General features: G+C 44.2%; 1 protein-coding gene across 2 annotated transcripts in view; it reads right to left on the bottom strand.

Moving 5' to 3' along the window:
- GRIA1 (glutamate ionotropic receptor AMPA type subunit 1) overlaps positions 1–24,763 on the bottom strand; it is a 315,490-nt gene that overhangs the window by 133,212 nt on the left and 157,515 nt on the right. For both annotated transcript variants that reach the window (XM_066342228.1, XM_066342227.1), the window contains exons 3-5: positions 11,868–12,107; positions 8,920–9,104; positions 2,724–2,777 (exon numbers count right to left, since the gene is read on the bottom strand). In XM_066342228.1, coding sequence (XP_066198325.1) covers positions 2,724–2,777; positions 8,920–9,104; positions 11,868–12,107 — 479 coding nt within the window. The remainder of the gene's footprint in view (positions 1–2,723; positions 2,778–8,919; positions 9,105–11,867; positions 12,108–24,763) is intronic.

Raw genomic sequence — 24,763 nt, 5'->3', positions numbered from 1 at the left:
CCATACGGTGGAAACATAAATACAACTCTATCCTATCATATAAAAATACGAACACATTTACAAACATATAAATACAAACACACACAATGTGATGTAAGGTTGGGTAGATCCAGTGCACGAAGTCAGAATTCCCCACCTATACAGAACACTTCCCACTTTCCAAAGCATGGTGACATTGAGCAACATATCTGTCTCCTCAATGACCCTATGGGCACGTAGAGCAGGAACTAGTATTCCCAAGTGACAGATGAGGAAAGGAAGGGCCAGAGAGTCACCCAAGCTCACAAAGGCGGCGGAGGGTGGTGTCTGAACAAAGAGCAGGGTTTGGGCTTGGTTTTTGACTCCCTGTCCCTAGAGCGCTCCTCTCAGACCGGTGGTCTCCTGCAGCCTGTCTTCGAGGGCCCTCCGCAGCTGGATATTTGAATCCCCCCAAGGTGACCTGCTGGCTCCCTTAAAGCTGGTGCATTCTGACAGGTTCAGGAAAGAACTGCAAAATGAAAAAGTGAGGCTCCTTCTTTTTGTCAAACCTTTCAAAAGCTTCCTCGGTTTCTAACTCTATAATTATACCCTAATCAGAAGCACTCTGAGGGAGGGGTCAGTTCCATGCCGCCGCGGGCTAATTATGTGGCGGAATTTCTAAAAATTATCATCTTATGAATTGCATTATTCCTCTGAAGGGGGAAGAAAAGCACATACCACACAGCCGACTGTGTTTCAAACTGAATTAATTAGTAATTTGAAGCCTAATTATCAACTAATCTATTGGAACATGCGAGTCTCTTGTATTTGGATGGTATATGTAATTTGCATCCTATTAGCTGGCAGTTGTAAGAATTTGAGAGCTCATTAGATCAGCAAAGAAGAATGCAGATCAGAAGAATACAGAAGCCCAAGGCATTGACTTGGTGATGTGGTGACCAAGGGGTCACCTGGCAACAGATGGAGGCTGGCGATGTAATTTCCTGGGGTCTTCTAGGGTCTCTGAGGCCACTGGTGTGTCATTTCTGTCTTACTCTGGAGAGGTGATTATGTATGTTCCCACCTTTGTTTCGTGCCTTCTTAAACAGCAGGGTGCCCACAGGTCCGCACTCACAGGTGTCCTGGAGTAGCGGAAAAGGCACTGGGGGCTGCCCGCTCACTGTGGTGCTAGGCCTAGCTCTGTCACTGACTCGCTGTGTGACCCTGGCCAAGTCACACCACCTTGCTGATTCTGTTCTCCTACAAGCAAAGGAGGGAGGCTTGACTGGAACTGACCTCCAGAGTTCTTTCTAGCATGAAGAATCTGGGATTCGAGGGGCATCCAGTGTTTCTCTTCATTACAAAGTCAAAAATTTCATTCTTGCACATGTTTTTTTTTAGAGTTGGAATCTTGGTTCCCCACGTGTCTCTGGACAGCCACCTTTCATTTCAAATGCAAACACCATATAAGGGAATATTATTTGGCAGGTAAAGAAATAAAATACTGATACACACTACAACACGGATGAATCTTGGAAACAATATGCCAATTGACAGAAGCCAGTCACAAAAGAGCCCGTATTGTATGATATGACTCCATTTATATGCAATATACAGACTAGGCAAACAATGTGGATAGCAGGTAGGTTAGTGGTTGCGTAGGGCAGGGAGAATCTGGAGTGTAGTCAGAGTAACAGCTACTGGGTATTATGTTTCTTTTTTAGAGTGATGAAAAAATTTTAAATCAAACTGTTGATGTGACTATATTAAAACGAAAACCATTAAAGCGTTCACTTTAAATGAACCAACTGCACGGTATATGAATTACATCTCAATAAAGCTCTTCAAAAAAATGGACTTAAGGCAAAATAAAGTGACATTTAGCTTTGGGAAAAAATAGCTGGAAGAATTACACTTTATGATAAAAAAAGGCAGACAGTCCCAACATGACCCAGGAGTAATAAATTTGCCAGAAATAATGACCACAAAAGAAAACTCAAGATGACATTATGTTACTAGGCAAAATGTAATATGTACAAAAATTATTTGATAAGTCAAGTCTTCCTAACATGAAGAATAATGGCACCCCATAAAAAAGCCTACAATACATGAAAATGAAGACAATTTTATTTTTAAGAAAGACATCTATGCTGTGTAGAAAAGTGACTAAAAACTCAACTGAAATTATATTGTTCATACTGAAGAACTGTTTTTGGGTAAAGTTTTGTCAATACTTGTATAATTATGTTTTAAATATTTATATTTGTACATTATAAAATTATCTTTTTTTTAAAATTTTTTAAAATATTTTTTCATTTTTAGAGAGAGAGGAGAGAGAGCGAAGGGAGGAGCAGGAAGCATCAATTCCCATATGTGCCTTGACCAGGCAAGCCCGGAGTTTTGAACCAGCAACCTTGGCATCCCAGGCCAATACTTTTATCCACTGCACCACCACAGGTCAGGCATAAAATTATCCTTTGTGGTGATTCCATCCTTATTGTCAAGGGGCAGAGTTGGCTAAAACTGGAACTGTGATGACCAATAAAACTCATTTTACGGTTGAGAGGTTCGCCAACCGTCAACTGTGGTTTGATGAGCAGGGATGTGGAGGGGAAACGGCTACCTTGGTGTTGACTAGACTTAGTATTGCAGCTCCAGTTGCCCTTTTCCCCTGTGCGGTTCCCATCAGCCAGGGACCATGGGAGAAAGCTGGGCCTCCAACACGGAGAGACCACAGCTGGGCGCCGGCAGTGCGCTCTACTCACCAGATTTGCAAGGATGTAGTGATATCCAATGCCGTTCTTCTCCAGCTTTATAATCTAGAACAACACGAGGGAGGGGGGTTCATTAATCGTCTTAACAATGAAAGCCACACGAGTAGTAGTAACAGGAACTAACATTAATTGAGTACTAACAACGTGCCCTGCCCTGTCCCAAGTTCTCCAACTACAGTATCACCACCATCCAATGTCGGTGGCCTTGGTGAGCCTCGCTTTACAATGAGGCATTGAGGCACAGAGAGAATAAATGAACTCCCGGTGGTTACTTAGCCATTCATTGACAGGTGCAGAATTTGAAATCAGTTTTGTCTGATTCTGGGGATAGAGGAGCATTACCATAACCCCAAGGACCTAGCTGAAATGTTCACTTCTCTCCTTTTTCAAAGCCCTCCCCACACATGGAGATTCTTTCCAGCTGGGAATCTTAGGCTCTGTTGAATTCCCTGTCACTGTCATGACAGTATCTGCTGCTTGGATGGACAGATGAGTGGATGGGGGGATGGATGGTTAGATGGGTAAATGGATGATTCCACCCCAGTTCTTGACCTTTACCTCCATATTCAGATGCAGTTCCTTCTTTCCTCAAATTTTGTGCTAAACCACCTGGGTACTCAGATATCAATGGCCTCTCCACCCAGAAGCTGAAGGGGGATGTCAAAATGTATGCCCCAACCCCTAACTGTACAGATGGGAAGGCTAGGCCCAGAGAGGGAAGGTGATTGGCCCAGATCCCACAGCAGCCCGATAGCAGTATCGGGACAGGGACCTGAGTCCTGATGAGCCTTTCCATAGGATGCCTGATATGGGTAATTATTCGTAGCCAGGTTCCCCAAACATCCCTCCATCCTGATATGCAGACTATCTATCCCTAATCATTGTGGGCAGGAAAAATATTTGTAGAGAGAACTACCCAGAGGGTTGCTTGGGTAGTCAGACACAGCATCCAAAGAACAACTAGGACGGCACACCTTGGTGCAATGCTAAGTTCTCCTGCAAGTTAGCTTGATCTATGTCTTTATTATATTTTTAATCATTAAGTTAGGATTAGTACATCCGGCTCAGTGCCTCTTCCCCTGCACTGTTGCAAGGAGGCATAAAACATATGAGAAGTACTTGGACTTCTTCTCTAACTGAATAAATTTTCAAGGTTATTAAAATCCACGTTCAGACATTTTCTTAATTGGATATATGTGCATAGTGGCTCACATATTTTTAATGTGGGGATTAATTAAATGCAAGTGCACACATGAACGCCCCAAAACAGTGGTTAGGCTTTGAAATTCCAGACCACGGAGCTCAAATACTATTGGGATGATGGTTTTATTAATAATTCTTCATTACTTTTTCATCTTCTTGTCAAATGGTTTGCTGCCCTTTCAACAATGAGATACCTTTATCAAAAACCTATTCAGATTCTAATAAACATAAAACAGCAGATAAAAAAATATTTCATACAAATAGCCAACAGATATATGAAAAGATGCTCATCTTCTTTAGCTATTAGAGAAATGCAAATCAAAACTGCAATGAGATACCACCTCACACCTGTTCGATTAGCTATTATTAGCAAGACAGGCAATAGCAAATGTTGGAGAGGCTGTGGAGAAAAAGGAACCCTCATCCACTGTTGGTGGGAATGTAAGTAGTACAACGATTATGGAAGAAAGTATGGTGGTTCCTCAAAAAACTGAAAATAGAACTACCTTATGACCCAGCAATCCCTCTACTGGGTATATACCCCAAAAACTCAGAAACATTGATACGTAAAGACACATGCAGCCCCATGTTTATTGCAGCATTGTTCACAGTGGCCAGGACATGGAAACAACCAAAAAGCCCATCAATAGATGACTGGATAAAGAATATGTGGCACATATACACTATGGAATACTACTCAGCCATAAGAAATGATGACATCAGATCATTTACAGCAAAATGGTGGGATCTTGATAATATGATACGAAGCGAAATAAGTAAATCAGAAAAAACCAGGAACTGCATTATTCCATACGTAGGTGGGACATAAAAGTGAAACTAAGAGACATTAATAAGAGTGTGGTGGTTACGGGGGGGAGGGGGGAACGGGAGAGGGAAAGGGGGAGGGGGAGGGGGAGGGGCACAAAGAAAACTAGATAGAAGGTGACAGAGGACAATCTGACTTTGGGTGGTGGGTATGCAACATAATTGAACGACAAGATAACCTGGACTTGTTATCTTTGAATATATGTATCCTGATTTATTGATGTCACCCCATTAAAAAAATAAAATTATAAAAAAAAAAAAAAAAAAAAGAGATGAAATAAAGAAATAAAAGTTTCACAGAGGAAAAAAAAAAATTTCAAAACCCACTACATCCAGGCAAGTGATAACTGTAATCTCTGCAAGATAAAATTACAGGTTGAAACATAGGAAAGTAGTTGATAATTGGTGCCTTGTGACCAATAAAAATTAGCAATTTCATGTGGTTCAACCTAATTCCAACCTTCCCACTCATCCATGCACCTGTCACCCAGGGATCTACCTTTCCTCCTTTCTTACATTTCCTTCACAAACATTTAGTAAGTGCTAGTATAGACCAAGCACATGCTGGGGATATTGTGGAAAATGAAACAAACATAATGCTTGCCCTCCCAGAAGTCACAGTTCACTGGGAGGAGACCCGTACTGAACAGATAAAGTGAGAAATGTACCCAGGGTTACAACGAACAAGGCTGTTATGAAGATAATGTACAGTGTGACTTGGGAACATTGCTTCACTCACTCCATTCCTTCAAGGTTCATTTCCACTGGACGGCCTAAATTCACAGTCCTTGTGTCTGAAATGCTGTTGTCTTCTCTGATTATGCATAACCTTTAAGGCTGAGCTCTAATCCCAACTACTCTGTAAAAACTTCTATGGTTAATTAATCCACTTAGCCAATACTTATTGAACATGGACTATATGCCGAGCACTATGCCATGAACAAGTGAGGCCAGGTTCCCCTGCCCTCACTGAGCTGAGCTGACATTTTACTAGGGTGTCAGATGGTAAATATATAAACAGATAAATGAACAAGATTTCAGTAAGTGACAAGCACTAGGAAGCCAATAAAACAAGGTGATGTGATGGATGGCCTTGTCCTGGTCTCTCTCATCTCTAACTCATTCTGCATTTAATGACTATATTATATAATTTGGTGTCTTATGTATTGATAAAGCATTGCATTCTAATAACCCTACTCCCTGATCATAAACCTTCACTGCTTTCCCACTGTTTACAGAATAAACCTCAAACTCTTGAGAATGGTTTCCAGGATAGTGACAATCATGTGTTCATCCTCCTGTCATTGTCTCCCCACAGACAGCATCTTCCACTCAGCTGCCAAGCCTTTCTATGACCCTCTGCCCTCACATGCCCTCTGGGATTCCTATATGCTCTTCTCTTTGGTTTAAGGGCTCTTGAATCCATCCAATGGCTACCTGTAGATATCCAGACTCATCTCATATTTGGGATCTTTCTTAGAGCCTTCCTTGATTCCCTACTCCTTCCATTCACTCAGAAAACATTGATGGAATGCCTGCTAGTGCTGAGCACTGTGGAAGGCACTGTGGAAGTAGCAGGGAAGAAAACAAAACGAAAGTCCTTGCCCTCACTGACTTACATTCTTGTGGGAGGGCTGGAGTCAGAAAGAAGGAATTGATTTTCTGTTTGAAATTTGGAATCACTGTCTTCCTACTTAGGCAGAACACTTATATTAGACCGAAAAGGTCCCAACTGCTGAGTGTTTTGATAGTTTAGGATGATGCCAAGGTATCAGACTGCAAGTCAGGAGATGTGAATTCTAGACTCATCACGTCACTAACTAGGTGTCTGAACCCATGGCAAATCATTCTCGCAGTTTGACCATGAGTCATTCCACCTGTATCATGTTGAGTGCAGATGGCGAAGAGAGTGATCTACATACCCTTTCAGCTCTTTGCTCTTCCTTTCCAGAATACAGGAATTCGGTAATATAAAAAGTTAATATACTATAGCCTGAAATACCCCTACAAACAAGTCATGCCCTTAGAAAATACAAGTTTGTCCTTTGGCAAAGGAGGTAGCAAAGCTGAGGAGTTGCATTTTAAGGAGGTTGGGCCCTGGTGGCAGACTAAGCTCGGTCTGATTTCCTGCTTTTCTTATATGTTAGTTGTGAGTCCTTGGGAAAGTATAACCCCTTGTTTCTTTGTTTATACAACAGGAGAATTGGTAGAAGCTGTTTTATAGACTTGGTATGAGGATGGAGTGCGGTTATGCCTGGTGAGGGGTGGCACAGGCCTGGTACATGGTGAGCACTCAGGAAACAGTAGCACTGACTGTTACCTCTACTATGGAGCCATACGGGACAAGTCATCTACTAAGAACCTCTAATTGTCGTTCAGCACTTTCTCCACCTTTATCTCACCTAATCTTTTATCAGCTTCGTAGAACAGGGGCCTTCATTCCTACTTCACAGATAAGAACACTTATGCTCAAAGAGGGAGGGACTCAAGAAGACAGTACTAGTTAGCTGTATGAGTAGCAACAATAGGCAGCACTTACACACATCACTTTTTGTGGGGCAGGCTTTGTTCTGAGTGCTTTACCCAGGGGCTCCCAAACTTTTTACACAGGGGACCAGTTCACTGTCCCTCAGACCGTTGGAGGGCCGGACTATAAAAAAAACTATGAACAAATCCCTATGCACACTGCGCATATCTTATTTTAAAGTAAAAAAACAAAACAGGAACAAATACAATATTTAAAATAAAGAACAAGTAAATTTAAATCAACAAACTGACCAGTATTTCAATGGGAACTATGGGCTTGCTTTTGGCTAACGAGATGGTCAATGTGCTCCTTTCACTGACCAGCAATGAAAGAGGTGCCCCTTCTGGAAGTGCGGTAGGGGTCGGATAAATGGCCTCAGGGGGGGTGCATGCAGCCCGTGGCCATAGTTTGGGGACCCCTGGCTTTACCTTTATACAGTCTTTTAATGCTCACGGGTGCCCCCAGAGGAAGTGGTTATTAGTATACCCATTTTACAGGCCAGGAAGCTGAGATGTAGAAAGACTGGGCTCAATGTCACAGAGCTAGTAAATACTAGAGCTGGGGTTTGAATCTCAGCCACTCTGTCCCCTGGGTCACTGCTTTTAACCATTACCCTAAACTGCCTCATTTAACTGGAATTCATATCCCCTGACTCCAGCCTGGAGAACTCCCATCTCAGTGGAAACAATTATTTTTGGTTTCTCTTTCCCAGAGGGAAGGCCAGACCCACACTCTGTAAAGTAGAACACAGAGTTACTGCCTTAAAGATTCGCTGACTCTCAAAAATCTCCCTTGTTCTGTTGCTGAGGCCTCTGAGTGATTGCTGAGCTGGTGTTGAGATTCCCTGTGGAGGCAGCAGGGGTCTTGAGGGCCATTAACAAGCTTTGTCATGTTGTCAAGTACCCAAAGCGACCAGCTTTGATTGTATAGCACTGTTCAAAAATGATTGCAAAATATACTTCCTTGCTAGCTCATCTAAACACACACATGTAATTTAAAAAGACAGTGATCTACACAAAGGCCTGCTACTTCTGTGACGGGCACATGCTCGAGTTCTGAGAACTGGAGGAACCAGGGCGGAGAGACTGGTGGCCGCAAACCGTTGAGGTTATAGTGCCCTTTCCCAGAAGGTATCATACAATCAATGGACTTCTCAGACACAGGAGAGTGTTCAAGGAAACAGTAGAAAGGGAGGTGCCTGCTGCCTCCTTCAACTCTAAAACCAGGTCAGTGGGCCAAATGAATGAGATGCCAAGTGCTGGATCAGTGAGTGACAGACCAGAGCTGACCCCAGGAACCTCGCTCCGCAGGCTGTATCCCTAATGGGGTAGCCCTTTCACAAACTCTAAATTGCAATACAGTTTGCTTTTCAACAATAAAGGGAAACACTGCAGGTATGTTTTTGATCAACTGATCTGAGCATCATTTGAAGCCCTGTGTCAGGGCTCCCACGGTTTGCGCTAGGTCATCACAATCTCAGAATTCCAGCTTTTGAATTACAGAATGTGAGAAGGAAGGCACCTGACCCCGTCTAGTCAAGAACTCTCTTTGTAACACCGCAGGCGAAAGGTCACCCACATCTCTCTGGAGCCGTCTCCCGTGCCCACCCGGAGCCCTGGCGGGGTTCACTACCTGGCCCAAGATAGCATTGAGGCGTTCCGATTCACAGTCCACCACCACCAGCCGCTCCTTTTTCTTCTCCAGGTCCTGGAAGAGCATCCGGTATCCCTCTTCCGTGGTTGTCAGAATGTTGACTGCCGTCACCTGCCAGTTCTTCTCGGCAGCTGTGTCCAGGACTTTCTGCAGGACGGACAAACCTGGAGGGCGGGTGAGTAGGATAGAGAAGTGGCTGTCAGGATACACAGGCATTAAGTAGCTGCCTATTGGATGTGCCAGCCCGATATCTAAACAGCCTCTAATAACTGTCAATCACCTTCATGAGTGCTCTGTATACCTCAGTACCTAACACGTTGCCTCTCATGTAGATGGTGTTCAGTGTGTACTGAGTTCAACTACTATCTTCTCATTTGTAGCTAAATGATAGAGAAGCCCATTCCTCAAAGCTGCTTCGCATGTTTGAGATGTAGATGGTGTATGAGTTTCCTACTGCTGCTGTAACAGATTACTGCACACTTAGTGGCTTAGCACAACACATATTTATCATCTTAGACAGCTGGAGGTCTGATGCTCGAATGTATCTTCCTGAGCAAAAGGCAAGGTGTTAGCAGGGCTATGTTGCTCTCTAGAGGTTCTAGGCGAGTACATTTTATTGCCTTTGAGCCTCAGGATGTCTACATTGCTTGGTTTATGGCCCCTTCCATCTTCAGAACTAGCAGTGACTGGTCAAGTCTTCTTCCCATCACTCTCTGACTCTGACTCTTCTGCACTGAAGGACCCCTGTGATTACATTGGGCCCCGACAAATAATCCGGGATAATTTCTCTTATGTTAAGGTCCATTGATTAGCAAACTAAATTCCATGTGTAACCTTAATCCCTTTTGCCATTGTAATAAAATATATTCACAGGCTCCAGGAATCATGACATGGTATCTTTGGAAGGGCGTTGGAGGTTATTCTTCTGCCCGTGTCAGATGGTTATTTCTTTCTTGCATTATTAATCAATCTTTCGTGCATATATTACCCCATGTATAAGTTGCACCCTTTTTCGAAAACTTTGAGGTCTAAAAACTGGGTGTGTCTTATAACAGTGGTTGTAGATTTTTTTACTAACATTTCAATAACTTTATATAATACATTTTTTTTTCAAATTTTGGGCCCCAAAATTAAAGTACGTTTTATACACGGGAGCATCTTATATATGGGGAAATACGGTATTTCCGTCTCCCAGTAATACTACTAATCCCTCCCCCAGTGGCCAATCTGGTTCCTGGCCTCAAGCATCAGTTTTAGATTGTGTTACGCTTTCCCCTCATTATTCCTTTTAAAATACAGGTTGTTTCAGTGTGGTGCTATAAGTTTACTACGTGTCTGGCACTATTTTGCTGGTTCTCCTGCCTCTAATTCACTTAATCCTGCGAGGTAATTACCATTATTATCCCTGTTTCACAGAAGTAGAAATTGAGGCTCAGAAAGATTTGATCATGTGACCAAGGTCACACAGCTAGCGAGCGGCAGACTCAGAGGTCAAGGCCCCCAGACAGGCGAGGCCCTTTAAGAGTGCCGGCGCTTCTGCTGACACCAGAGATGATCCTCTGTAATTGAAGTTACATTTTTCTGGCTTTGCCACTTCCCTGATTCAAGTTTCATTGTGTCGCAAAGCGGTCCTTGTGCAGGTGATCCCACAATGGCTGCTGTCTGAGAAGGAGAGCCATCAGACCGAGGAGAGGAAGAAGATTCTAAGAAAAGAGAGTGCTTTTGATCTCCTGTTGGCTCCTTCTCATCTGAATAATACCTGCCTAGCTCTTCTTGAAACCCCATTTCACAAGCCTCTCTCCTACTCAAACGTCTTTGAAGCCTCCCTACAGGCAGTCTCCTATAAAACCTCCCTTTCACTCAGGAAAAGAAAAATAACAACTCCTCTGCCTCAGGCTCCAGATTTTTCATGATCCATTTATTTATTTACACCGGTAATAACTAAGTTCTTATAGGACTGTTGAGTATACGAAGGGAAGGTAGGACAGTACAATACAACCACTGGAGTAGTTTGGATAAAGGGCAGAGTTTCCCTCTAAGGATCAGAAACTAGAGGAAGTGGTGTGTGAGCAGGCTGTAAAAGAAAGAAAGGATTTGCCTATGTAGATTTTGGGAGGGAAGGGAGTTCAGGAAATGGGAACAGCATGAGTAAGAAAGCAGAAGCAGAGAAGAAAACAGAATAAGAAATATTAGAAGAAGGTGATGTAAAATTCAAAATTTAGGTGGAAGCAGAATTAGAAAGGCTTGGAAAGGTGGATAATGATGACGGTGGTGATGAGGAGCATAGATAATGATGACGGTGGTGATGAGGAGCATAGATAATGATGACGGTGGTGATGAGGAGCATAGCAACTAACTCATAGAGAGGACCTGGAGCTTTTATTGTGCCCTAGACATTGACAAGTGCTTTGTTGTCATGAAGTCATTCAATCCCCACAATACTTTTTGAGGTAGGGATTAGTTTTCTTCATTACCGAGATGAGGATGTAAAGGCATAGAGAAATTTTCCCCATCACACCAATGAGCAAACTGAGGCAAAGAGTGCTTTCCCTCAAGTCAAACAGCTGGGGAGAAGAGAACATAGAATTCAACCCAGGTCTGTCTGACTCCAGTGTTTAAGCTCCTAACAACCTTGCTGTGAGCAGTAAACCATTCAATGGAGGTCCTTAGACTTAAAACTGAACTCAGGAACCATGAAAGCTTGGTGAGCTGCAGGGGTCATGGTGCTTTAAAAGGATTACTCTCTCAAAGGATGTGTTTCCACCTATGAGTTAGAGATTAGCCACCGAAAAATCAATCCATAGAAATAAAGCATTTCTGGCTTATTTCCCCATGCTTCTAAAAGAGACAAGAAGGCATCATTTTTCTTCCTGCTGGTAGTTTTCCCCCGGCTTTCAACAGTCACCCTCTCCTAGTCCCTGGCTTACCCCGGTCAGCATCGTAAATGTAGACAAATTTCTGCCACTTGTAATGGTCAATAATACTGATGAGGGCATCCTGCAGCTCGGGGCGCAGCTGAAGGACAAACTGGTTGGATGTGTCAACGGGAAAGCTCGGCGTAATGAAGCAGACATGGAGGGCCCCACAGAAGGAGGTCAGCATGTTGACGGTCCTTCGTTCATAAAACCCAAAGATGGCGTAGACTCCTTTGGAGAACTGGGAACAGACTGGAAGAGAAGAGAAGGATTAATGGGTGGCAGGTATTGCAAACAAGCTGTCTGGTGGCTCCAAAATGAATTCATCCACTACTCTATCCATCTAACCCATCATCCATCATTTATCCAACCACCCACCCATCCAACCAATCCATCCATCCATCCATCCATCCATCCATCCATCCATCCATCCATCCATCCATCCATCCCTTTCACCTACCAATCTATCCAACTGTGCATCCATTCTACACATCTATGCATCCCACTCACCTATTCATCTGTCCAGCCTAAACACCTGTCTATCTAATTCGATGTTTATTAGGTGCCAATTCCTTGCCACATGTTGTCATGGTTATTAATTATAAATGTATACAAAGTATTTTCATATGTTCTCTCACCCTATAACAACCTTGTAGAGGTAGGAAAGGGATGACTGGATCATCTTTTAGAGAGAAGAACCAAGGCCTAGTAACTTAATGAACATGTATGTCCAAGGTAGCCCAGCTAGGACATAGGTGAGTTGGAGCGCTATCTTGACCTCAGTCCAGTGAGCTTTCCATGACATGGCCCATCACTCTAAGGCAAAGCACAAAAAGACACTACAGGATGAGGGGTCTGCCAGCTTGCTGCTGATGTGTGTTGAAGAAAAGAAGTGTTGATTTTCCCAGCATACCCTTAGCTTTTGGTGCACATTGTTCCACTGATATTCATTTTGTGTTTGTACATACTGTTAGCTGATTTTTTGGGCCCCCGAGTGTATCAGCCATAGTAATAGCTTAGCTGTGTGAGCATCCCCACAAGGGCTATTTTGTAAGATCCCAGTGCAGTTACCAATCTGGTTAGTGTTGGTTACACTGCTAGTTATAATATAGTGTGTGTGTGTGTGTGTGTGGGGGGGAAGGTCCTAAGGCCAAATTCCAAGTCAGTTGGTCCTAAATTTCATTTTTTTTGCAAATAAAAGTTGAATTTAGTAAAATAAACAATTTTTCAATGATTATTAAGCTCACTGGAAAATAAGAAAAACTCCCAAGTATGAAGCAAACAATACACTTTAAAAGAGTGTGGAGCTTAAACTGGAGTTGAGAGCCACAAGGAGGAAGCGAACACGGAAGGCAGGGTTGACCAGTAGACAAATGCCGCTGTCGGCTCTGAGATAGAGAACCCCAGACTTGGGAAGTTGGGGAAGTGGAAGAGCTGATACTCAGAAATCTGTAATAAGTTAGACCCTTTCCAGGGAACTAATATTACAAACCCTTTTTTTTTTTTAACCAAATCTATAAAGTTGCTCTGAGTTTTTCATCTCTTCTCTTTTGATTAAATTTGCTGGGGGTAACATTGATTAATAGCATTGTATACTTTTCCTATGTACAACATTATCATTTGACACCTGTGGACTGGACTGCAGCCCCCACCCAAAGCCTCGTTTCCTTTTATTATCAGACATTGAACCCCTTCACCCACTCTGCCCTTCCACGACCCTCTTCCCCCTCCAGTCACCATCATTCTATTGTTAAACTTCATTTTAATGGATGATACGGGATAAGGGTTCTTTATCACAGGCTTTCTCCCGTTAGTTGACCAGCCCCCACGCCATTCCCAATGCCTAAAACGTTTTCTCCCACTATGGGTGGTGAAGGAGGTGAGTCCTTGTAATCACATTAACAATCTTCACAGTGATTTTTTATTTTTATTTTTTATTTTCCCATATAATAGGCTAATGAGTCCTCAACATGAGCCCCGTGACTTTGGTATTATTGCTTTTATTGAAGATGGAAAGTTCAGGTTCTTGGGTTCTTTGTTCTCTCTAGCACAGCACTTGCTTGCATGACCCCACGCTGCTTTGTATGTGGTGTCTCAAATTATGCTCCGTAAGAATTGTCCAAACGTGTTTCCTGAAACCTTAGTTTTGCTGATGATCCTCTTTAAAAAAACGAAAGCTTCCTTTGGGCAAATAGATTTTAGAAATGATGCATGCCTTGTCCTCGTCTTCGAGGCTCATATAAAAGATTGTGAGGAATTCTGTTCAGCTTTTACCCAGATTTGGTCAAGTAGACCCCCCCCCCCCCCCGGACCCTTTGTTAGGGAATACTTTGAACTTGTTATTGAAGAATCTTTGGTTTGTGCTGCACTCAGGAATGCAATTAATCACTGGTACCTGGTTGCCCCCTGGGAATCTCAGTTCTCAGCTAGTCCCTGGAAATAATGCGCTTGATAATCGGCTTTCAAAAATCACAACTAAACAACACAACTCATCTATCCAACCACCACTGAAACCAGTGTGCCTCCCGCAGGAAACCTGGCAGGTGGTCATTAACACGCGCTTGCATCTTCTGGTACCAGGCTCTCGCTACCTGTCAGGGTGCCTTTGCCAGGGGCTGCCCACTGCCTGAGACCAGAACCTCATGGGACAACTGCTCTTAACCCACCGCACAGCCCTCCTGGTGTCTGAAGGTGGTCCTTGTGGACTCCAGCTTTCTGGCATTTTGTTTTCACCCATGAATTCCGTTCTCCACCTGGAAGCCAGAGGGACCTTTGTAATTAAACAAAACAAAGCAACACACATTGTCTCTCTTCCTTGTGCAAAACCTCTCACAAATTTTGAGGTTTTCCATTTTACCCAGGACACATCCCCAAACATGTGACCATGACTCAGAGCCTGAATCGGCGGCCCCTCTGACCCCTCCTACCTTGCTCCCTGTTGTAAACATATGGGCCTTCACTCTGCTCCTCGGGTCGAGCTCATTCTGCTCTGGAGACTACAGTAGCTGCTGCCTTCCACTCCGGCCATGTTCCTCCCTTCTCTCTTTGCGAGGGTCACTCCTTTGCAGCAGTTGTATCTCAGCTCAGATCTCATCTCCTGCAGCAGGCTTTCCTTTATGATCTCTCCTAAACAGTGGCTCTACCCTCTCCTCATCCCCACTCCCCCCAGTAAGTGTCACATCCCCCTGTCTCATTTCTCAGAAGTTTCATTTGTGCTCCAAAGCCAGGACAGTACCCGGCGCATGGTAGGTGCTTAGTGAACAATTGTCGAATGAATGAATGGTGCATGCTTGCTGAGAGGGTCACATGACACTCAGGAGGGAATGAGGAGGAGCTGGGCCCAAACAGAGATGACTGTCAGGTCACCCTGGACCTCCCGCTCCTCTAAAGGCCCTCTTTATCCTCCAGCACTCACACTATTTTCTCTTGCACCCTAATAAGGGCATGCTATCTGCTTGCAGCAGACAATGGGCACTGTCATTAAAAGTCTATTATAATCCCTAGAATCAAGATTTCCATAAATATGGATTTCTCTACCAGGAAGCATACATTGTATATTATCCTGTGCATGTTAAATATAGATTTGTCAAAAAGCACCATCTGTCTTTACTGGGTGACGTGACAATGGGGAGCACATGAACCCTGTTAAAATATTATAATATGCTCTCGACGGTATTTTTAGGAGCTCTCCTCCCCTTGCTGCAACGAGATGGTATCCTGTGGGAAACGAATCTTATAATCCAGATCTATTGCCACATGTCATCTACTCGGTCTCACAGCCTTAGTTGGGCCTCCAGGCATCCCATGGCTGGTGCTTCTTGCGAGGACTTTAGAAGTAGAGGAGAGGGGGAGACAGGATGGGAGAAACGGGGGCATGTAGACGGGAGCTGATCTTTAGCACACAAGAGGCCAGGACCTTCTTGCTTCCAATTATCTCTGTTTCTCCTTTTTACAAACCGCTCTTCCCTTCAACTGAGTTCTTTATCCTCCTCCAAGGCAAGGAGGTGGCCTGGCCTGCATTTAGCGGAGTGGATTCTGGCCCCAGAGTGGCCCAGCGTCTGACCTTCAGTCTGGCTCCTCATTTGAGCTAAGTTTAAGCAGTATTGGAGAGAGAGAGAGAGAGAGAGAGAGAGAGAGAGAGAGAGGAGGGGGAGACTCTGTAGACCCAATGCTGTAGGAGAATGCAGTTATTGATTAAATGTTGAAAAATATAATTGGTAGTTGTAAGGCATCTCTTTGACTCATCACAATAAATATTCCATCTGAAAGATAACATGGTCTTATAGAGAAAACACTAGATTGGATGTCAAAAAGCCTGGGGGATCCTCTTTTTGTTTTAATTACTCACACTACTTATGTGACCTTGAGCCAACCCCACCCTCTCCCTGGGCCTCGGTGTTTCCATCTATAAAACAATGGTTTGGACTCCATAATAGGTAAAGTTTCCTCGGGCATCAACATTCTAGACTCTAATCTTATTAATTGAAAAATGTTTACTGATTGACACCACTTTCTTCATGTGCTGGTCAAACTCTGAGCACCCTCCAGCATGCATTTGCAGGCCCAGAAATCAGATACAGACGGTGAGTTCTTGGATCCAACTGCAACAAAATCCTAGCACTAAATCAAAGTGCATTCAGAGTCTTGAGTCTTATTCAAGATACAGCTTTTAACCCACTGTGTGAGTTAGTTGCCGAGCGGAGAGTAGATGAGAGGAGGTGAATCGGAAAGGGGGCGAGAGGTGGAGATTGTATTGTCAGATGCAGCGCGCAGGAGGGAAGAAATGGGGCCGTTCAAAGGCAGTATCAGGCCTGCTGTGCACCAGACTCGCCGTAGACTCTCACACTGATGTTGAATTAGAGCGGGCTGGCCCAGGTGTGGTACCCTCCGTTTAAGACCACGGTGCTGCCCGTGATGTCTCTGAGAGTAATAATTAAGAGCTGACATGTGAGCACTTATAAAGTGCTGTGCCAGGAACAGTTCCTTGCATCCACTCCCTCCATCTTATGAGGTAGGCTACAAACTGGGAAAGTGAGGCCCAAGAGCAGTGTGTGGCAGAGCTGAGATCTGAACTCCACCGGCCTGAGCACAGGGCTGGAGCGCTTAACCTCTGCGGGAGGCCCCTCCTTCCTCCCTTCTCAAGGTTGGGTGGGAACAGTCTCAGCACAGGGCTCAGCTTTGGTTTCTCGGAAATCCTGTCATACCGCACACGGCCTTCCCCTAATGCGAGATAAATAAGCATGACTGCACGGATGTCAGTGAATATTAAAACAGAACAAACTGGGTGGTGTGCTTTGTGCCTCCCCTGGGAATCATGAAGAGGTACATAGCACATCTGTTCTTCTACTGGTCCATCCACCTGTCCGTCCATCCATCTATCCACCCTTAACAATTCCTTAGGTATTAAAGATACTGCAGCAAACTAGGCAAGCCATGATCCAGGACTGTCACCTTGACAGTGGGAGAGAGAGGGGATAACCAGTGTCACTGCTGTGGTGGGGATGAGTTCGGGGCTGAGGCAGGGACAGCCACCCTGACCTTTGGGAACTTGAAAGGCAGCTTCCAAGAGGCGCTGCCAGCTTTGACATAGAAAGATAAGCAGGAATCAGCCAGGAGGAGGGGTCTGATGCAGTTATTATTATTATTGTTGTTGTTGTTATTGATTTTAGTGAGAGAGAAAGGTGGGGGGAGAGAGAAAGAGAGAGAGAGACAGGAACAATGATCTGTTTCTGTATTGTTGGGCAGATAAAATGTATTATGCTCACTTTGTTAAAGATGGTGCTCCCCACGTAAGGCCGTCGCCCAGGTGATATTAATGTGTGTTGGGGATCGTTGTAGCCTGGGGCTTGGTTTTGGGATTAAGCCTTTTCCACCCTTTTTGATGTGGGGTGGTACAATCCAATCATGCCTCAGAGAAGTGACTTTGTATTAGAGACTTCCCTATTTTGTATATTGGATTAAAAGTTTGGATTTCTACGCTATAAAATAGGGGTGGAACAGGAGCTTGCTCTTGGTTCCTGGGATGATTAGAGGAGAGAGCAGAGCAGAGAGCAGAGAGAGGCCACGTGGAGTAGGCCAGGAGAAGCAGCCAAGATGGCGGAGTGCTGAGTGAGATGCCAGTTTGTGCAGAGTTTGTATCTGGGATAAGGAGGGAGATGGGGAACTGAGGAGAATAAGGCTGGTGAGCTAGAAACCTTTGATTCTAGGAAACTCGGATAAGTCAGTGGCTTTGTGAGCACTGAATGTGAGTGGGTTTTGGAGCCCAGTGTGTGTTTTTACTTGCCCGCCGGGTGCAAGCTAGGATTAAAGACTATGGCCCACCAGTTTGTGGCTCCGTTGTTTCTTTACCGACTGTCCGAATCCAATGCGAACCTGCATGGCCCTGGCCCTGGCTTCTGGCTTTACACAGGAGGAGGGGGCTGGTGCAGTTATTATTATCATTATTGTTGTTGTTGTTATTGATTTTAGTGAGAGAGAAAGGTGGGGGGAGAGAGAAAGAGAGAGAGAGAGACAGGAACAATGATCTGTTTCTGTATGTGCTCTGCCTGCCAATCAAACCGGCAACCTCTGTGCATCAGGACGACGCTCTAACTAACCGAGCTCTCTGGCCAGGACATGGGGGGCAGTGTTTTGTGCCTAAAGAACATTCCAGGTGGAAGCCACAGTGATAGCACAGACTGGCGGAGAGAGAGAGAAGGCACAGCACTGTCAGGGAGCCCTGCCAGAGCGTCAGATGCCGAGGTTCCTGCCTCCGTGAGATGCTGTAGCAGAATGTGTCCAAAAAATCAGAGCAAGTCAAAAACGAGGCCAGGAATTCCCTCCTGGGGAGGCAGGAGGGCCTGGACGGGTGAGGGCAGGAAAACCCACACACAGCGCCCGTGCTGGCTGTCTGTCCCAGCCCGGCTCACTCAGCCCTCTTTGATAATCACTCCTAGTTAAGGCAGCATCCACTTAGTATCAATAAATCTCCCAGCCCTGGGCGCTTGCCCTGACAGCTCTCTCCCAGGCAGGGAACTCCTGGTATTAGCAACTCCCTTTTCCTTCTCACTTCATTTACGGCCGCACACACGGGCGTCTCTCCTTGGCTCCTGGCTCAGTCCCTGGAAATGTGACGGGCTCGTTGTACATAGTGGATAATGAGTTGGTAGGACGGCTTCATTTGGGAGAGGGAGATAGAAAGTGTGGGTTAGGAGGACTTTTAGACCCTTACCCTCTCCCCGGCCCAAATAATTTTATTTTTATTGGTGACAATGACATTCTTGATCTGACTCTAACCTTGTGACATTTATCAGTTGTGTGCTTTATTTCTGTCCCTCGGAGGACAGTAAAAATGCCCCTCCATCCCGTGATAATCCCTTGCATCTAAGATCTAATACTGACGTGCGATGAATTACCATAATGGATGTCAATTGTCCCCGTCCCTTCTACACAGCGTTACGGTTCTTTAGGATTCTGAGACATATCCAGGGCTTCCCTACGGTTTACTAGATAAAAGCTGAGCAGTAATTTGTTAAATTTAACAAATATTAATAGAGCACTAAAACCCGCATTGCCGGAAGATTGGAATACAGTGATGACACAAGACAGATGTGGTTTTCTGCCGTCACAGAGCTGACCCAAGTTCAGGAAATCTCACACCGAGAGGAAGAAGGGGGATTTGAGAAAGTAATGGACGGATGAAGTATGGAATAAAGGGTCAAAACTATGATGACAGCCAGCGTTTCCTGAGCACCTTGCACAGGCCAGACACGATGCTAGGCACATTGTGTCAATATCCAGGGAGAAGGACCAGTTTACCCAAAGGCAGTGAGGTGAGAGGGAGGAGGGGGCCTTAGAGAAACCCCAGAAAGGTCACACGGGCTGGAGGAGGCGACGTGGCACAGAGCTGGAGGTGGGAGGCGACCAGAGTGTCCAGGACCGTGCCTGCCCTGGAGCAGCTGAACCACTGTGCCATGTGTCAGTGCTGTACTTCACCTCGGCTTTGGACTCATCCTGGATTTCCTGGGCCTTCCTTCCCCCCGGCCCTGGAGCTTACTTGGCAGCTAACAGAGGCACAGAAGAGGAGCCGTTCTTTTCTGCTCGAATTTGTGTACTTATTCGGAAACATGAGTATTAATTACCAGGCACTGAAAGCCAACAAGATGTGACACTGTGTATGAGGCTCAGAATTAGATTAAGGCTGGGCTCACTGGTCCTGGAATGAGACTCATCTTGTGGGCTGACACACGACACCAGGGGCTGGAGAAAGACAAACAGGCTGATGCTGTCAGTTCTACTGCAAAACTCCTCAAGTGCCTGGCCTGGCTCTGGCAAAGTGAATTCAACGATGCTGATCTGGGGAGTCCTGGGCTGCATTTTCTCCCATGTGGACAATGGCATTTATACTAAATCAGTGTTTTTCTAAACTGTGTGTGTGTTTGTGTGTGTGTATGTTTGTGTGTGTGTGTGTGAACTACCTCTAATAAAACTTTTATACTTGCCTGACCAGGCAGTGGCGCAGTGGATAGAGCGTCAGACTGGGATGCGGAAGGACCCAGGTTCGAGACCCTGAGGTCGCCAGCTTGAGTGCGGGCTTATCTGGTTTGAGCAAAAGCTCACCAGCTTGGACCCAGGGTCACTGGCTCGAGCAAGGTGTTACTTGGTCTGCTGAAGGCCCACGGTCAAGGCACATATGAGAAAGCAATCAATGAACAACTAAAGTGTCACAATGAAAAACTGATGATTGATGCTTCTCATCTCTCTCCGTTTCTGTCTATCTGTCCCTATCTATCCCTCTCTCTGACTCTCTCTGTCTCTGTAAAAAACAAACAAACAAACAAACAAACAAACAAAACCTTTTATACTCATTGGGGACGTATAGTTCTACAGATGGGAATTTCCTCTTTCTTCTCTCCATCTTCTACCTATCTACTCATCCATCCATCTGACATATGTTAACTGAGCACATAGTATGTGTTTGGCAGCAGGTGGTAACCGGGCTATCCCCCTGGATAACAAGACAAGTGCCCGGAGCTCGGGTTCTAGGGAGAGGAGAGAGATGATATGCAAACCAACACTGTGGATCCTGTGTTACAAGGAAAATAACATGGGAAGATGTGAGAAAGACTGCAGGGCTACTTTAGACAAGACGGCCAGGGAGACCTTCTCTGTGGGACTCACACTGGAGCTGAGCGATGAACTCTAAGAAGGGCCAGGAAACAGTTCCAGGCGGAAGAAACAAAAGGTACAAAGCCTCTTAACCAGGCACAGGAGAGATAAAAAAGCTGGAGAACAGAAAGAAGGCCATGGTGGACGCAGTATAAGAGACAGAAGAGAGCATCATATAATGCTCTGAGTATATAAAACTGTTATACTCACTGGCATTTCATATGTACTTGGCTATACTTGGAGCTCTAGATGGAACATCATCTTGGTCTAAGAAGGTCAGTATGAGCTGATCTTACCAGACCTTTCAGCTCTAACAACCGGAGGTTCAAGTCAATGGAGGAGAGACATGGTGGAGGGTAAGGTTGCTGATTCACTAAGTTGGACAATGGGAAAGGCAATGTCTTCAGACTTGCTTGTACTGGGACTACCGACAGGGGGCTCTCAGTGAGTGCACTGGGTTCCAGTGTAGGCACTGCTGCTGCTCCTCAGGAGTGTGGAGCTGGCTTTAGGCTCTGGGCTTTCCCTCGTGCTCTCGTTTCAGTCTGCACAGACCTCCCGCCTTCCTCTCCCCATCCTTTCCACTCGTTCAAGGTTCAGCTCAAACGCCACCTCCTCCGTGAAGCTCTTCTCCCTCCCTGTCACCAGCTGTACTCTAACAGGCTCTATTCTTTGAAGTGCCCATAGAAGTTTGTGCCTCATCAATTTTTATCTAGCACAGATGCTTTATTAATTTGGGTTTTGGCTGCAAGAACAGATATATCACAGAGGCCTAGCTTAAAACAAAAAGAAATTTGTTAGAAAGATATGAGGGATCCCCAGCTTGAAAAAAGAATAAAGCATCTTAGAGAAGACAAGGACTGAAGCAACTTTGGGAATCTCGATGTCAGGATTTCACACAGTATCCTCAGCGTGACACCATAGCTACAGCCATATGTAATAACTGCTCCCTACAGCTCAAGACCGGGCTTGCAACCTGGTCTCAACTCTCCAGGCAGAGGAGAACAGAAGCTCCATATCCACGCATGCTGCAAATGGCTTTTCCAGTCTACCTGAATCATTACCAGCTAGAAGCAGTGGTCATTGGGACTTGGGCATGAGCTGCAAAGTATAGAATGGTGACAACAATTCCAGTGCCATGCGGACTTTTCCTGTGGGGAACTTTACTGGACTCCTGCTCCCTGTGACAGCTCCTAACAGACTGAACTGTGGTTGGGTTGTGTTTTTCAGGGATTTGGCATGGTGATGGGGCCAACTTGGACTTGGTGAACATGTTAAGGACACTACTCTTTTAGGGATTCTTGCTGTATTGGCCAAGAGTTTGCTTGAAGGCTTTTAATCACTGTAAAAAAAACAATAGAGGACTGGATGAAGAAGATGGGGCACATATACACCATGGTATACTATTCAGCTAGGAGAAATGGTGACATCAGATCACTTGCAGCGGAATGGTGGAGTCTTGGTAGCATTGTGTGGAGTGAAATGGGCGAATCAGAAAAAAACAGGAACTGCAGGATTCCATACATTGGTGGGACATAGAAGCGAGACTAAGAGGCATGGACGGGAGTGTGGTGGTTACAGGGGGTGGGGGGAGGGAAGGAGGGAGAGGGGGAGGGGGAGGGGTATAGAGAGAACTGGATGGAGGGTGGCGGAAGACGATCTCTCTTCGGGTGATGGGTATGCAACAGAACTAAATGACAAGATAACCTGGAAATGTTTTCTTTGAATTTATGTACCCTGATTTATTGATGTCACCCCATTAAAATAAAAATTTATTTAAAAAAAAAAAAAAAAAGACCGGGCTTGCTCAGGGCATGGTTCACCCCTTGGTCAAGGGAAGACAGAACATATAGCTATCTAGCCTTCTAAGTTAATGTCTTACTAAGATGGCAGCCAAATGAAATAAAAAATAAAATTAAATAAATAAAAAAGATGCTGTGAACAGGGAGGGATGGAGCCTGAGCATTATCAAACCAACAGCTGTCTACTACATTTATTTTTGCTAGTATTTTATAACATAAGTCAAAGTTTAAGACCATGTTGGAAGTGCCATAAGGGTCACATACACCTAAATACTTTCAGTAAGGAGCTGTATATGATTCAGCTGCTGTGGCATGTCTGCGTTGGGCTAGACCAGTGGTTCTCAAAGTGTTTGAAGTTGGGGTGCATTTAAAATCCTACAAATAATTGTAGGTGCACTATACACAAATTTCTGAGAAATATGTTATAATTATTAAGTCAAATATTAAAGAAAAAATATAAAGTCCAAGCATGCTTTTATGGTAATTAACTGAAATAAATACAACAAAATTAAATATATTCTGATGTTAAAAAACATTTTTACGTTACATTTTTTGTTATAATTTTTAGAATTTGTAAAAAAGAGGGGTTAAAAAGTAAAAAAATGACAAAGTAATCTTTATATATATATAAACTATTTTATATTATATATATATAGATACATTCTTAGTAAGATTAGTAAATTTAGCAGGTCCTGGCACGAATGTGTTAAGTTTTTTCATTGTTTTTATGAGAAACATGAGCCTGATGTGTTGAGCGACTTCTTCAATGTTTGGGCATATATTTGAAAGGCAAACTCTCATTTCCTCGTCAATACATTGAAGAATTCCTCTCTTTTTACTCTTAATTGTGTTGAGTGCAGAAAACCCCCGCCATACATATCATCTTAACTTGACACCAAAGGATAGAAGAAACTTGCCCCCAGTCTTTCCAGGGAACATGGGGGGGGGGTAGTGTAAACAATCCAGCACCACAGCTTAACAGCCTTTTGAAACCTAATCAGGCAAGTGAGGTGGGGGGTTGGGCAGACTGTCAGCTTATAGCCAATTCCCCACACCTCTGTACCCCAAAAATCTAAACTCCAAAAACCCTATTGGTTTTTTGGTCCCCAACAGGCACATATTTCTCTGGAATACCATAGGGCACACCTGGAAATCTTCTAGGGCGCACCAGTGTGCCCTGGCACACACTTTGAGAACCACTGGGTTAGACACTATGGCGTAGAGTGGTGCATAAGACAGATGATACCTCTGCCTCAAAAAGCTTATAATATTCTTTACAGTTCCTAGAGGGCATTGCATAAGGACAACACAATATTTTTGGTATAGGTAAATCATTTGGCTAGGTATCCATCAATTGGTACTATCTATGCTTAGCAATTGACTTCATCTTGCTTGTGAAGCTATTCTTTTTTCTTAATCTTTATAATTTTTTATTGTTAGTTTAAATTTTTCATGATAATCATCCATTTTACACAGTTTTACATATTTGCTGCATGCATTGCATCTTGCAGATTATAATCTCAATACATTAAGATTACATTTTATTCTATTTGATTTTGATACACTTTTGCTTTCTAGTTCTATTTATTTTTTCTCTCTTTTTAAAATCACATTTTTTAGAAATCTACCTACTGCAGTTTTTTTATTGATTTTAATTTATTATGTTTACATAGATTCTAGTGTTGCCCCGAATGCATCCCCCCTCCCCCGTATTCCCCTCAACATCTCCTTTGCCTCCTCCCCAGAGTGCCCTCCCCCCTTCCCTTCAGGTTTATCCCATCCTCTCACCCCTTTCCCTCTGTCCTCTTTTCCTCTGGTCCCTTGGATCCCCTCTCTGTCTCAATTCCATTCCTCAGTTCACATTGTTTATTGGATTCCTCAAATGAATGAGATCATATGATATTTTTCTTTTTCTGCCTGGCTTATTTCACTTAACATAATAGTTTCCAGGTCCATCCATGT

Source organism: Saccopteryx leptura, chromosome 6, assembly GCF_036850995.1.
Source record: "Saccopteryx leptura isolate mSacLep1 chromosome 6, mSacLep1_pri_phased_curated, whole genome shotgun sequence".
NCBI classification, from domain to species: Eukaryota; Metazoa; Chordata; class Mammalia; order Chiroptera; family Emballonuridae; genus Saccopteryx; species Saccopteryx leptura.
The sequence above is the reverse complement of the archived record's forward strand: the minus strand, read 5'-3'. Positions and strand labels throughout refer to the sequence as shown.